The following is a 14,783-nucleotide window of genomic DNA, read 5'->3' on the forward strand; positions in this document are numbered from 1 at the left end:
GTACCCCCATAAATATGTACAATCATTATGTGTCAACTCCAATAGTTAAAAAATATATTAAAAGAGGGAAAGGCAGAACGCTTCCTGAGAACAAGGACCTCCTTTGTGGAGGTCAGGGCTGTGTCTTCAGCAACGAAACACTATCTGGGACTTAGTAGATGCTTAAGAAATAGGTGTTGATTGACAGAGCTCCACGAGGGTTGCCTAGGACTCTCCCAGGTTCTTGCATGTCGGAGGGAGAGGTCTTCCCCTCCGTCTCCTCGCGGGGAGGAGAAGGTGTGGGCGAACAACTGCCCCATCCTCTATCTCCCTCGCCCCCTCCTTCCCCATGGCCCCCTCCCCCGTCCTTCTACCTTTCTCCTTCCCACCCCTTCCCGGTTCTCCCCCGACCCTTCACGGCTCCTCTTCCCGCCGCCCCTCTTCCCTCGCCACCTACCGCTGCTTTTCCTCCCACTTTCGCCCCGCCCCTTCTTCCCCCTTCCCCCGCCCTTCCCGCGCCCCGTCGCGCGAGCGCTCCCTGCGAGTGGCGCAGGCACCAGAGCGCAGGGGCTAGACGGCCGGCGCGGGAGGAGGATGGCGCTGGCGGTGCTGCGCTTGGCGCTGCTGCTCCTGGCAGTTACCTTCGCAGGTAGCGCTCGGAGCGGTCCTGGCGAGCGGGGACCTCCGGAGAAAAGCGGGAGAGGGAGTCAGGCCGGCGGCGGACCCTGCCCGGCTCCGGGCGGCCTCGGCGACGGTACCCGCGCGCCCGTTACTGGCGGTTCCCCAGAGGACCTGCCAGGTGGAGGAGCGCGAACTGGGGGTTGTGGGGGTGGCTTTGTGGAGTCAGCCACCCTCTTTAGTTCTTGCTTGGGCTTCGCTCCCAGCTCTAAGGACACCTGCCGTCTAGAGCGCTTTCTCTGTTAAAGTAGATTTTCAGGTGCCCAAGATGAGGAGTTGGGTTTTTATGTATGGTCCCACGGGAGGAGATGTGCAGGAATGAGGAATTGTGGATGCTTAAGAGAAAGGGGCTTTAGTCCAACCACACTGGACACCTCTCTTAAAATGGAGTTAAAATGCTCACATCTTTTTTTTTTTTTTTTTTTTTTTTTTTTTTTTTTTTTTTTTGAGACGGAGTCTTGCTCTGTCTCCCAGGCGGGAGTGCAATGGCGCGATCTCGGCTCACTGCAAGCTCCGCCTCCCGGGTTCATGCCATTCTCCTGCCTCAGCCTCCCGAGTAGCTGGGACTACAGGCGCCTGCCAACACGTCCGGCTAATTTTTTGTATTTTTAGTAGAGATGGGGTTTCACTGTGTTAGCCAGGATGGTCTCGATCTCCTGACCTCGTGATCCGCCCGCCTCGGCCTCCCAAAGTGCTGGGATTACAGGCTTGAGCCACCGCGCCCGGCCAAAATGCTCACATCTTGTATTAAATTTTGTATTTGTTACCCCGAGTTGCAAAGGAAAATAACGTCATGAACTATTAATTAAGGGTTACTTCCTTGGCCAGGTGTGGTGGCTTGGGCCAGTAGTTCCCGTTACTCGGAGGTTGAGGCAGGAGGCTCGCTTGAGACCAGAAATTGAAGCTGCAGTGCGCTAGCGCGACTTTTATTCCATAGCTTCAAAGCCCTTTCTCAACCAATCCTAATGGGAACAGAACCAAATGTTCTTTCTATGTGCTTTTGGGGAGAGGTGCCATAAAAAACTGAATATCCTTTTTGGGGAAAGTGGGATGGGGACAGTTTAAAGAAGGTAGGCATTAGATGGGAAAATAGAAGATGTGGCCTGGATAAATCCCAAACTGGATTTTAAAACATCCTTATGAAGCTGGATGTGGTGGCTCACGCCTCAAATTCCAGTACTTTGGGAGGCCTGTCAGGAAGATCGCTTGAGCCCAGGAGGTCAAGACCAGCCTGGGCAACATAGCAAGACTTAATTAAAAAAAAAAAATCCTTATGAACAGTACCTTACCTTGATCCTTTACTGTAAAATGTCTATGCTTTCTTCTTACAGCCTCTCTGATCCCTCAATTTGGTCTGTTTTCAAAATATAGAACGGTAAGTAGGAAACCACTTCTACTGTTTCTACTAATACAGTGAAGCCCAAAACCGTTTGGGAGGGAGGCTGGCTTTCAGGTCTGACCTGCCACTTTGGAAACCATTGAGGACTGTGTTTAAAACCAGGTTGTCAGGCAGGCCTTTTGATTCAGATAAAAGTGTAAATTTTAGTTGAAAACACCTCAGTCTTTGTGTTAATATTTCCTTTAAAGATTCAAAAGGTCCTTAGAAAAATAGTTATGCCTTGTACTAGATATTTTATGTACTTTATCAAATTAAATTCTGAGGATGTCAGTGGAGACCAACCAAATGAGAACAAGCAAAGGCTCTGTTTTTCAGGGCTTGTTATAGCAAGAGAGTCAGCCACTGTCACTTGCATTTGAGTAGGGACTCGAGTCAAAGAGAGGAGTGGGAAAACTGTAGTGGAAAAAAGGAATGGCTTCAGGTATGGCCTGATTGGAGGCTGTTGGCACAGGGAAGCTGTAGGTGAGCGAACTAGAAGCAGAACATTCTATGGTATGGGTTAGGGGTGTGTATTTGGTTTTCTCTGGTTGTCCTAAGTTGGAATCAAGGACAGAAATTACAGAAGCTGTCAGTTAGTAATCAAATCCTAACCATTTTGCAGCCGGGCGCAGTGACTCACGCCTATAATCCCAGTACTTTGGGAGGCCGAGGTGGGCAGATCACGAGGTCAGGAGATCAAGACCATCCTGGCTAACATGGTGAAACCCTGTCTCTACTAAAAATACAAAAAATTAGCCAGGCATCATGGCACGTGCCTGTAATACCAGCTACTGGGGAGGCTGAGGCAGGAGAATCACTTGAACCTAGGAGGCAAAGATTGCAGTGAGCTGAGGTCGTGCCACTGCACTCTAGCCCGGACAACAGAGTGAGACTTCATCTCAAAAAAAAAAAAAAAGTCCTAGCCATTTTGGGCTGATTTTTTTTTTTTTTTTTTTTTTTTTTGAGATGGAGTCTCGCTCTCTCACCCAGGCTGGAGTGCAGTGGCTCGATCTCGGCTCGCTGCAAGCTCCACCTCCCGGGTTCACGCCATTCTCTTGCCTCAGCCTCTCCGAGTAGCTGGGACTACAGGTGCCCGCCACCACACCCAGCTAATTTTTTTGTACTTTTAGTAGAGACGGGGTTTCACCGTGGTCTCGATCTCCTGACCTCGTGATCCGCCCACCTTGGCCTCCCAAAGTGCTGGGATTACAAGCATGAGCCACCGCGCCCGGCCATGGGCTGATTGTTAAAGGGGTTATTGTTTGGTTTCCTGGACTGTCACTAGAGATAGCAGTCTGATTTTTCAAGTCTGGCTTATAGCCGGCTGGCTTCCTGGCCTGGTTATTCTAAATAATGGTTTGGGTTCCTGGGCAGGATGCTGCAGGTCTTGGGTCAGAGTTCTGTTTTATATAAGGACTAGTCATTGTCTGTATATTTGGTCTCTCAATTCTCACAACGATGTTGTAAGATAGACATTATTTGACATATGAGGATATTGACTTCAGCAGGTTAACTTTGAGCATTCAGCTCAGAGGAGACTTCTTCCAGGAAGCCTTCCCACGCGATTCCCTCCTCTAAAGGAGAGATGTGGATATATATACACACACACTTTCTCTGTGCTTACCTATACTGCATCATCATCACCATCATCATAATAAATACTTAGATACCTACGTGCCACACCAGTGTTCTAAATGCTTCATATATAATAACTAATTTCATCTTTCACAATACTGTGAGGTAGGGATCATTATTTCATTATTATCCCCTTGGCCAAGGTCACATGGAAGTGGTGGAGCTCTGTTTCTCATCCAGGCAGTCCGACTCCAGATCCAGTGCTTTTCTCTACCCCGTCATAGCATTAGATTGTAATGGCCTGTTTGCCTATGTCCTCCAGGAAACTGTATGCATGTTGTCAGGTATAATGTCTTATTTGCTATTTGTTGCCCAGTTTTCAGCATCTCACGGATGCCCAATAACACTTTTAGTCAGTGATTCAGTTTGCGTGGGTTTGATTTTCTTTTAGAAAATGGGAGTTATGGTACCTTCGTTTCAAGGCTGGGATTAGGGTAAAGTGAGTGAGTTCCTACATGTAGAATTTAAGAAGGCACTCACACTCAGGAGGCAAGGCAAGTGCTGCAGGACCTGCTGTCTTTTTTTTTTTTTTTGAGATGGAGTCTTGCTTTGTCATCCAGGCTGGAGTGCAGTGGCGAGATCTCTGCTCACTGCAACCTCTGCCTCCCGGGTTCAAGTGATTCTCCTGCCTCAGCCTCCCAAGTAGCTGAGACTACAGGCATGTGCCACCACGCCCGGCTAATTTTTTTGTATTTTTAGTAGAGACGGGGTTTCACCATGTTGGCCAGGCTGGTCTCGAACTCCTGACCTCACAGGATCCACCCACCTTGGCCTTCCGAAGTGCTGGGATTACAGGCATGAGCCACCACTCTCAACCTGGACCTGCTGTCTTTTGACAAGATTGTTAAAAGGATGACTCACACAAGAGATCTTTGGTTTGGCTGGTTTTTGTGCAGTGGTGTTTACAAATAACTGATCACAACCACAGATTTCTCTGTTCCTTTTTCATTCCACTGCTTCACTTGACCAGTCTTCAGAAAAAAGAGAGAGAGAGAGAGAGAGATTGATCTTTGGTTTTTCTTCCTTATTTCCACTGCCACTGCTCTAATTTAGGACCCCCGTTATCTCTTACCTAGGTTAGCATAGTGGCTTTTCAATGGGTTTTCCCCATCCTTTTGGTATCTTCACTTTCCAGTTCCTGCTACACACTGCTGCTGCAATTAGTCTCTAGAACCTCGACTGAATGTAGCATGTCTCTGTGCAAAATCTTCAAGGACTTCTCATTGCCCACAGAGAAAGTCTAACCTCATCAACACAGCCTACTTTTCTACCTGTACCTTCTGGTGCTTTCTCATAGTTTATCCTCCTCTATCCTTAGTGCCACACTGTTTTTTTTTTTTTTGAGATAGAGTTTCACTCTTGTTGCCAGGGTGGAGTGCAGTGGCACAATTTCGGCTCACTGCAACCTCCATCTCCTGAGTTCAAGTGATTCTCCTGCCTGAGCCTCCCAAGTAGCTGGGATTACAGGCGTGCACCACCATGCTCAGCTAATTTCTGTATCTTTAGTAGAGATAGGGTTTCACCGTGTTGGCTAGGCTGGTCTCGAACTCCTGACCTCAGGTCATCTGCCCGCCTTGGCCTCCCAAAGTGCTGGGATTACAAGTGTGAGCCACCATGCCCGGCCTGATTACTGTAATTTTATAGTAAGTTTCAAAATGAGGAAGTGTGAATCCTCCAACCTTTTTTTTCTTAGTCAAGAATGTTTTGGCTATTTGGAGTCTCTTATATTTCCATCTGAATTTTAAGATCAATTTGTCAGTTTCTGCTGCAAAAAAAGACAGCTAAGATTTTGATGGGGATTCCATTGAACCTGTATATCTATTTGGAGAATATTGCCATCTTAAAAGTGTTAAGTCTTATGATCCATGAACATGGGATGTCTTTCTATGTATTTAGGCCTTTAATTTCTTTCAACAATGCTTTGTAGTTTTCAGTATACATGTCTTACACTTTGTAAATATTTATTCCTAATTTTTTTTTGTTTGTTTTTTGAGATGGAGTCTCGCTCTATCATTCAGGCTGGAGTGCAGTGGCGTGATCTCGGCTCACTGCAACCTCTGCCTCCTGGGTTCAAGCAATTCTCCTGCCTCAGCCTCCTGAGTAGCTGGGATTACAAGTGCACACCACCACGCCCAGCTAATTTTTGTATTTTTAGTAGAGATGGGGTTTCACCATGTTGGTCAGGTTGGTCTCGAACTCCTGACCTCGTGATCCGCCTGCCTCGGCCTCCGCAAGTGCTGGGATTGTAGGCGTGAGCCACCGTGCCTGGCCTTTCTAGATGTTTTATTCTTTCCTTTTTTTTTTTTTGAGACAGTGTCTTACTCTGTTATCCAGGCTGGAGTGAAGTGGAGCCATCTCGACTCACTGCAACCTCTGCCTCACAGGTTCAAGTGATTCTCCTGACTCAGCCTCCCAAGTAGCTGGATTACAGGCTCCTGTCGCCATGCCCAGCTAATTTTTTTTTTGTGTGTGTATATATATATATATATATATATATATATATATATATATAATATATAATATATATTTTATTTATTTTATATATATATATATATAAAATACATATTTTATTTATTTATTTATTTTGAGATGGAGTCTTACTCTGTCACCCAGGCTGGAGTATAATGGTGTGATCTCGGCTCACTGCAACCTCCACCTCCTGGGTTCAAGCGATTCTCCTGCCTCAGCCTCCCGAGTAGTTGGGATCACAGGCACCCACCACCACGCCCAGCTAATTTTTGTATTTTTAGTAGAGACGGGGTTTCACCAGGTTGGCCAGGCTGGTCTTGAATTCCTGACCTCAGGTGATCTGCCCACCTCGGCCTCCTAAAGTGCTGGGATTACAGGTGTGAGCCATTGTGCCCAGCCTATATTTTTTTAGTAGAGACAGGCTTTCACCATGTTGGCCAGGCTGATCCCAGCACTCCCAAAGTGCTGGGATTAAGGGTGTGAGCTACCACGCCTGGCCCTAGAGATGTTTTATTCTTTTTGATGCTATTGTAAGTGGAATTGTTTTCTTAGTTTTATTTTCAGATTGTTCATGTTAGTGTATAGAAATAAAATTGAGCTTTATATATTGATCTTGTATCTTTCAACCTTGTTAAACTTGTTTATTAGTCCTTTTTCTTCTTTCCAAGACTGAGTCTTGTTCTGTGGCTCATACTAGAGTGCAATAGCATGATCATAACTTAATATAACCTTGAACTCCTGGGCTCCAGTGATCCTTCTGCCTCATCCTCCTGAGAAGCTAGGACTACACACACAGGTCACCATACATGGCTAATTTTTAATTGTTTGTAGAGATGGGGTCTTGCTATGTTGTCCAGGAAGGTCTTGAACTCCTGGCCTCGAGTCATCCTCCCACCTCAGCCTCCCAAAGTACTGGAATTACAAGAATGAGCCAGCATACCTGGCCTTATTTATTAGTAACAACAGTTTGTGTGTGTGTGTGTGTGTGTGTGTGTGTGTGTGTGTGTGTGTATGTGTATGAATTTCTTAGGAATTTCTATATAACAAGATTGTGTCATCTTTGTTGTTTGTTTGTTTGTTTTTTGAGACACAGTCTTACTCTTTCACCAGGCTGGAGGGCAGTGGTACAATCTCAGCTCACTACAACCTCCGCTTCCCAGGTTCAAGCGATTCTCCTGCCTCAGCTTCTCAAGTAGCTGGGATTACAGGTGCCTGCCACCACGCCTGGCTAATTTTTGTATTTTTAGTAGAGGCAGGGTTTCACCATGTTGGCCACGCTGATCTCGAACCCCTGGCCTTAAGTGATCTGCCCACCTTGGCCTCCAAAAGTGTTGGGATTACATGTGTGAGCCACTGTGCCCAGCCCTCTGTCATCTTTGAATAGAGATAGTTTTACTTCTTCCTTTCCAATCTGGGTGCATTTTATTTATTTTTCTTGGGTAATTGTCCTGGCAAGAAACTTCGGTACAGTGTTGGATAGAAGAGGTGAAAGTGGACATTCTTATGTTGTTTTCTGATTTTAGGGAAAAGCATTGAGTCCTTTACCATTGAGTAGAATGTTTGCTGTAGGTTATTCATGGATGCCTTTTATTTTATTTTATTTTTGTTTTTGTTTTTTCTATGGATGCCTTTTATAAGGTTGAGGAAGTTCTCTTCTGTTCCTAGTTCGTTGAGTGCTGTGTTGTTTGTTTGTTTTTTGAGACAGAGTTTCACTCTTGTCCCCTAGGCTGGAGTGCAATGGAGCGATCTTGGCTCACTGCAACCTCTGCCTCCCGTGTTTAAGTGATTCTCCTGCCTCAGCCTTTGTTTTTTTTTTTTTTTTTTTTTGAGACAGAGTCTTGCTCTGTCACCCAGGCTACAATGCAGTGGTGCGATCTCGGCTCACTGCCAGCTCCGCCTCCTGGGTTCATGCCATTCTCCTGCCTCAGCCTCCCGAATAGCTGGGACTATAGGCGCCTGCCACCGTGTCTGGCTAATTTTTTGTATTTTTAGTAGAGACGGGCTTTCAACTAAAACCAGGATGGTCTCGATCTCCTGACCTTGTGATCCACCCGTCTCGGCCTCCCAAAGTGCTGGGATTACAGGCATGAGCCACTGCACCTGGCCACCTCTTTTTTTAAAAAAAAATCATAAAAGAGTTTTGGAGGTTCCTTTAAATTGTTAACTCCAGTGCCAACCACTTCTCTTGCCACTGTGCCTTTGCTTGATCAATTTTATTTCCTTGTGGTAGACATTCTCCCAGCCTTCCATATTAAACTTTACCCTTTCTTCAAGACCAGCATGTGTATTTCTCGCTTGCCTTATTCGATCCTAAGCTTCTTATAGGCAGGATCTAATTTTTCTTCGTCTTTGTGTCTCCCATAACATCTGTAAATGAGTGACTATACCAGTAAATGATATAAGAACCTTTCAGGAAAAAACCCTAGAGCAGCGGTCCCCAGCCTTTTTGGGACCAGGGACCAGTTTGTAGAAGACAGTTTTTCCATGGACTGAGGAATGGGGTGGGGTGGGCAGAAATGGTTTGGGATGAAACTCAGACCATCAGGCATTAGTTAGGATCTCGGCAGGGCGCGGTGGCTCATGCCTGTAATCCCAGCACTTTGGGAGGCCGAGGCTGGCGGATCACAAGGTCAGGAGTTTGAGACCATCCTGGCAACATGGTGAAACCCAGTCTCTACTAAAAATACAAAAATTAGCTGGGCGTGGTGTTGGGTGCCTTTAATCCTACCCATTCGGGAGGCTGAGGCAGGAGAATCGCCTGAACTCGGGAGGCGGAAATTGCAGTGAGCCGAGATCCTGCCACTGCACTCCAGCCTGGGCGACAGAGTGAGACTTTGTCTCAAAAAAAAAAAAAGGGCCAGGTGCAGTGGCTCATGCCTGTAATCCCAGCATTTTGGGAGGCTGAGGTGGGCAGATCACCTGAGGTCAGAAGTTTGAGACCAGCCTGGCTAACATGGTGAAACCCCATTTCTACTAAAAATACAAAAACTTAGCTGGGCGTGGTGGCATGCACCTGTAATACCAGCTACTGGGGAGGCTGAGGCAGGAAAATTGCTTGAACCTGGGAGGCAGAGGTTGCAGTGAGCTGAAATGGCACCATTGCACTCCAGCTTGGGCAACAAGAGCAAAACTCTGTCTCAAGAAAAAAAAAAAAGTCTCATAAGGAGTGCACAACCTAGATTCCTCATGTGCCCATGTCACAATAGGGTTCAGCTCCTATGAGAATCTAATGCCATGCTGACGTGACAGGAGGCGGAGCTCAGTTGATAATGCTCACTGGCCAGCCACTTCCCTCCTGCTAACAGGAGGCCCACTTCCTAACAAGCCATGGACTGGTACCAGTTTGTGGCCTGATGGTTGGAAACCCCTGCTCTAGAGTATAAAGGTCAGAAAATTGCTTAAAATTTTATCATATCCTTCTATAAGAATTATTTTTATTTTAATTTGTAATTTTTTTGAGACAGAGTTTCGCTCTTGTTTTCTAGGTGGGAGTGCAGTGGTGCAATCTCGGCTCACTGCAACCTCTGCCTCCCAGGTTCAAACGATTCTCCTGTCTCAGCCTCTCGAGGAGCTGGGATTACAAGCATGTGCCGCCACACCCGGCCAATTTTTGTATTTTTCCTAGAGACAGGGTTTCACCATGTTGACCAGGCTGGTCTCAAACTCCTGACCTTAGGTGATCCACCTGCCTCAGCCTCCCAAAGTGCTGGGATTACAGGCATGAGCCACCACGCTCCGCCCTTCTATGAGAATTAAAATGACATTAAGGAATAATAAATGTGCAGTGGCCCTCTTCCAGAGAGTGGAGAGGAAGTTTTGGGGCAATGTCTGCCCAGATTGAACTCTCTTCCTGTGGTTAGTATCTTGTGGGGTGAAATTTGGAGCCTCCATAGATGATGAATCTGTTTTGAACATTTTTCCTTTGGCACAAATTTGCTTCAATTCTGAATTTCCTGCTTTCTTTAATGTTTTTGGTTAAATGTCAGTGCCTTCAAAGTTCAGATTGAAAGATTAGATTCCTGATTTTGTCTTGGCATTAAGGCAAGGGATTAAGGTGGAATTTAATAGAACATCCACATGGAGATTTTAGTGAAGTGCAAATTATGAAGCTAGACAATAAAAAAGTAGGTGTGGTGGCATGTCTCAGACTTTCATTTAAAAATCGGCCATATTGAAGCCTCTGAGGTTCTTTTTTTTTTTTTTTTTTTTTTTTTTTTTTTTTTTTTTGAGATGGAGTTTCGTTCTCGTTGCCCAGGTTGGAGAGTTGGAGTGCAATGGCGTGATCTCGGCTCACCACATCCTCCGCCTCCCAGGTTCATTTGATTCTCCTGCCTCAGTCTCCCGAGTAGCTGGGATTACAGGCATGCACCACCATGCCCGGCTAATTTTTTATTTTTTAGTATAGGCAGGGTTTCTCCATGTTGGTCAGACTGGTCTCGAACTCCCAGCCTCGGGTAATCTGCCCACCTTGGCCTCCCAAAGTGTTGGGATTACAGGCGTCAGCTACCGCGCCCAGCCGAGGTCCTTTTTTTACATGATATGTATTGAACCGTCACACCAACATTGTATCTGATTTTTGCATTAGAAAATTTTTTTTTGCCAGGCGCAGTGGCTCATGCCTGTAATCCTAGCACTTTGGGAGGCCAAGGCGGGTGGATCATGACATCAGAAGTTTGAGACCAGCCTGGCCAACATGTTGAAACCCTGTCTCTACTAAAAATACAAAAATTAGCTGGGCCTGGAGGCGCACGCCTGTAATCCCAGCTACTTGGGAGGCTGAGGCAGGAGAATCGCTTGAACCCAAGAGGTGGAGGTTGCAGGAAGCCGAGATCGTGCCAGTGCACCCCAGCTTGGGTGACAGGGCGAGACTCTTGTCTCAAAAAAAAAAAAAAGAAAAATTTTTTCTGGAAAATAAAAATATTTTTATTGAATGATTCTAGGAAATCTAGGGACATCTGGGACATTTTCTCCTCTGAACTATTTTATATGAGTGTATCTCAAGTCATTCTCGAATTTCTCTGTCTCTTTCTTTTTTCCAGCCAAACTGCGCTCAGTATAGATTACCAGGATGTCCCAGAAACTTTAACCCTGTGTGTGGCAGTGACATGTCCACTTATGCCAATGAATGTACTCTGTGCATGAAAATCAGGTAACATGATTTTACAGCTGTAGACTAGCCAAGTTTTCTTCATTTCTTTTTCCTTTTTTTTTTTTTTTTTTGACAGAGTCTCGCTCTGTCACCCAGGCTGGAGTGCAGTGGTGCAATCTTGGTTCACTGCAATCTCTGCCTCCTGGGTTCAAGCAATTCTTGTGCCTCAGCCTCCCGAGTAGCTGGGATTACAGGCACCCGCCACCATGCCTGGCTAATTTTTTATTTTAGTAGAGACAGGGTTTCACCATGTTGGCCAGGCTGGTTTCGAACTCCTGACCTCAAGTGATCCACCCACCTTGGCCTCCCAAATTGCTAGGATTACAGGCGTGAGCCACCGCGCCTGGCCTTTTCATTTCTTTTGTTGAATTTTGATTACTTAGGAGGTAGTGACTATTTTCTTGGATGTAAGAATCAAAGGTGATATGGTAGTTCTCAGTTTTCAGGGTGATGGTTAAAGAGATGCAAAATCCTCAGTGCATTTTTCAGGTCAAGTTAAACAATGATATGTGTGATTAGTCAACTATAGGCCAGGTAATCGAATTATATTATTGCCCACAAATGTGAAATTTCCTAAAATTAAGAGTCTATTTAATAGTTAAACTCTGTGGAGTATTAAATTTTATTTTTTAATTCAAAGGGCATGTGTAGGTGATCTGCACACCCTGTACTAGTAGTCGGGAGGTGGGACTTACTGACTCTGCTTAGTAGAGTGCTGAGTAATGAGTGTATGATACTTGATATACTTCATGTAGCACATCTGACCAGGTGACTGTGACTGCTCCTTCAGGTATGCAGCTTTGTATATAGCAGGGATTCATTATTTGACCTCAGTCGGTCTTCTCTGATTCTTTTTTTTTTGAGATTGAGTCTCACTTGTCACCTGACTCACTGCAACCTCTGCCTCCCAGGTTCAAGCTATTCTCCTGCCTCAGCCTCCAGAGTAGCTGGGATTACAGGCATGTGCCATCACGCCTGGCTAATTTTTTTTTTTTTTTTTTTTTTTTTCTGAGACAGAATTTCACTCTTGTTGCCCAGGCTGGAGTCTAATGGCAAGATCTTGGTTCACTGCAACCTCTACCTCCTGGGTTCAAGCTATTCTCCTGACTCAGCCTCCCAAGTAGCTGGGATTACAGGCATGTGCTGCCACACCTGGCTAATTTTTGTATTTTTGGTAGAGATAGGGTTTCACCATATTGGTCAGGCTGGTCTCAAACCCCTGACCTCAGGTGATCAGGTGATCCACCCACTTCGGCCTCCCAAAGTGCTGGGATTACAGGTGTGAGCCACTGCTCCCAGCCTAATTTTTGTGTTTTTAGTAGAGACGGGGATTCACCATGTTGGCCAGGCTGGTCTCAAACCCCTGACCTCCAGTGATCCACCCACCTTGGCCTCCCAAAGTGCTGGGATTACAGGCATGAGCCACCATGCCCAGCTCCCTGAGTGATTCTTTGGGGTTAGTGTCCTGTGCCCTAGGGTTAGGGAAAAAATGGCAGAGTGGGGACTTTCACCCTCTTTGTTTCCTAGATTTAGCTTAACAAATGATTAAATAAGTGTAGCCGTGGAAGGAATCTAATGCATATCTACATAGGTCTTTTTAACACAAATAATGAGACAGTTTCAGTATGGTAGGTAATAAATGTATTTCTGTGATTGTTCAATTTGCAGGGAAGATGGTCATAATATTAAAATCATCCGAAATGGACCCTGCTGATGGAGCAGTTTACAGAAAAGGAGATGGAGAGACCACCTTCACTGGCAGACTAGATAAATTGCATTTCCCCTTTTTCTCTTTTCCTATGTTTCTTTACATGAGATTTGTTAACACACATTTTCTGAGAGCAGGTATGGAAGACAGCCATGTGTAGTGATGGATAATTTAAAGAAAAAAGAATCCTTGTTTCTTGGCTTTTGCTCCTGGAGTTAAGCTTACTGCCCAGGTGACTTGTGCATTGCTTTATTTAGTTGAAATAAAATCAGCATTGAATTCAGTTCCTACTATTCTCTGTTGAAAATACCATTCCCATTGCAGAGGAGGCAGAGTTTTACCTCTATCCTTGAAGAGTTTTTCAGCTGGGCCTGAGAATTAAGTTGACATAAGACAGTTCAACAGGAGGAAAGCATACAGACTTATTTAATACAAGTATCACTTGGCATGGGAGCCTTCATAAAGAAATAAACACTCGGCCGGGTGTGGTGGCTCACGCCTGTAATCCCAGCACTTTGGGAGGCTGGGGGGGATGGATCATGAGCTCAAGAGATCCAGACCATCCTGGCCAACATGGTGAAACCCTGTCTCTACTAAAAATACAAAAATTAGCTAGGTGTGGTGGCACGTGCCTGTAGTCTCAGCTACTCAGGAGGCTGAGGCAGGAGAATCACTTGAACCTGGGAGGCGGAGGTTGCAGTGAGCTGAAATCACACCACTGCACTCCAGCCCGGGCAACAGAGTGAGACTCCGTCTCAAAAATAAATAAATAAATAAACGCTCAAAGACACAGAGTTGAACACTTATATGCTGAATTAGACAAAAGTAGTGAATTATGAAAGTGTGACATGGCAGAGGGGCTTGGGTTGAGTTAAGTGGGTGGAGAAGTGGCTGGGAGGATAAGGATTAGTCTAGCAAGGTTGGTTTGTACACGTTTCCCTTGACCTCAATTTCCAATTTTCCCCAGTCCTCGTTGATAAGAATGTTACTTTACTTCTGGCATAGGGAGGACATCTTTCACAGGGGAATTTTATCTCCTCCTTTTAAGAAACAGAAGGAAAGTCAGAATGATCTTGCACCTGCTGTTTTTCAAGTGCTTTTAACTCAAAGTAGTTAATCTGCCAGGGCAGCATATTTTGGGTTGGTATATTAACTGCTTCATCACTCAGCCGCCTCACATGGCCCTGTTCCTCTCAGGCATGGATGAATTTCAGTAGGTGTGAAGTGGAGTTATTGTTGAGAGGGCAAGATTTATCCTAACTCCTTCTTTCCCTAATTCTTGGATAATTACTTTGTGTGTAGTTGGTACAGTGTTCTGCACATGGCCAATAATTGTAAGATACTTGGCACTAACATTAACCCAAACTCATAAAGTTAAAGAATCATGGAGGTACAAATATTTACTAGATGCAAAATTTCCTTTCGATACAGTTTTCATTCTGAGTTCATATAGGAGTTTGGCTTTTTCTTTCTTTTAGAGCAGTGGTTCTCAATCCAAGGTGATTTTCCCCAAGGGGACATTTGGCAGTATGTCTGGAGGCATGTTTGGTATAACTGCTGAGGTTTGGGGTGCTACCTAGGGATGCTTCTAAACATCCTACATTGCATAGGTCAGCCCCCAACAGCAAGGAATTTTCCAATCCAAATGTCAGTACTGCTAAGGTTGAGACACCCTGTTTTAGAGTTTGATACAGCATAAACATTTTATAACAATAATATAAGTGACCAGGGATTTAGAATGATAGCATTTTCCAGGTAGAGAATTTTAGTCATAAGGCCTAGGTTTA

At 45.2% G+C, this 14,783-nt stretch overlaps 1 protein-coding gene across 6 annotated transcripts; it reads left to right on the top strand.

The window, feature by feature from the left end:
- Positions 1-370: 370 nt before the first annotated feature.
- SPINK2 (serine peptidase inhibitor Kazal type 2) lies at positions 371-13,279 on the top strand. 6 transcript variants are annotated; one of them, XM_055294644.2, is made up of 4 exons: positions 371-628; positions 1,989-2,032; positions 11,179-11,288; positions 12,957-13,279. In XM_055294644.2, exons 1-4 carry the CDS (start codon positions 574-576, stop codon positions 13,000-13,002), a joined length of 255 nt encoding a protein of 84 aa, XP_055150619.1. In that variant the 5' UTR covers positions 371-573; the 3' UTR covers positions 13,003-13,279. The 6 variants fall into 6 exon arrangements, with proteins under 6 accessions (XP_055150619.1, XP_055150617.1, XP_055150618.1 ...); XM_055294638.2 differs by having other exon boundaries at positions 536-778; XM_055294641.2 differs by having other exon boundaries at positions 536-733.
- Positions 13,280-14,783: the final 1,504 nt, after the last annotated feature.

Source organism: Symphalangus syndactylus, chromosome 10, assembly GCF_028878055.3.
Source record: "Symphalangus syndactylus isolate Jambi chromosome 10, NHGRI_mSymSyn1-v2.1_pri, whole genome shotgun sequence".
NCBI lineage: Eukaryota > Metazoa > Chordata > Mammalia > Primates > Hylobatidae > Symphalangus > Symphalangus syndactylus.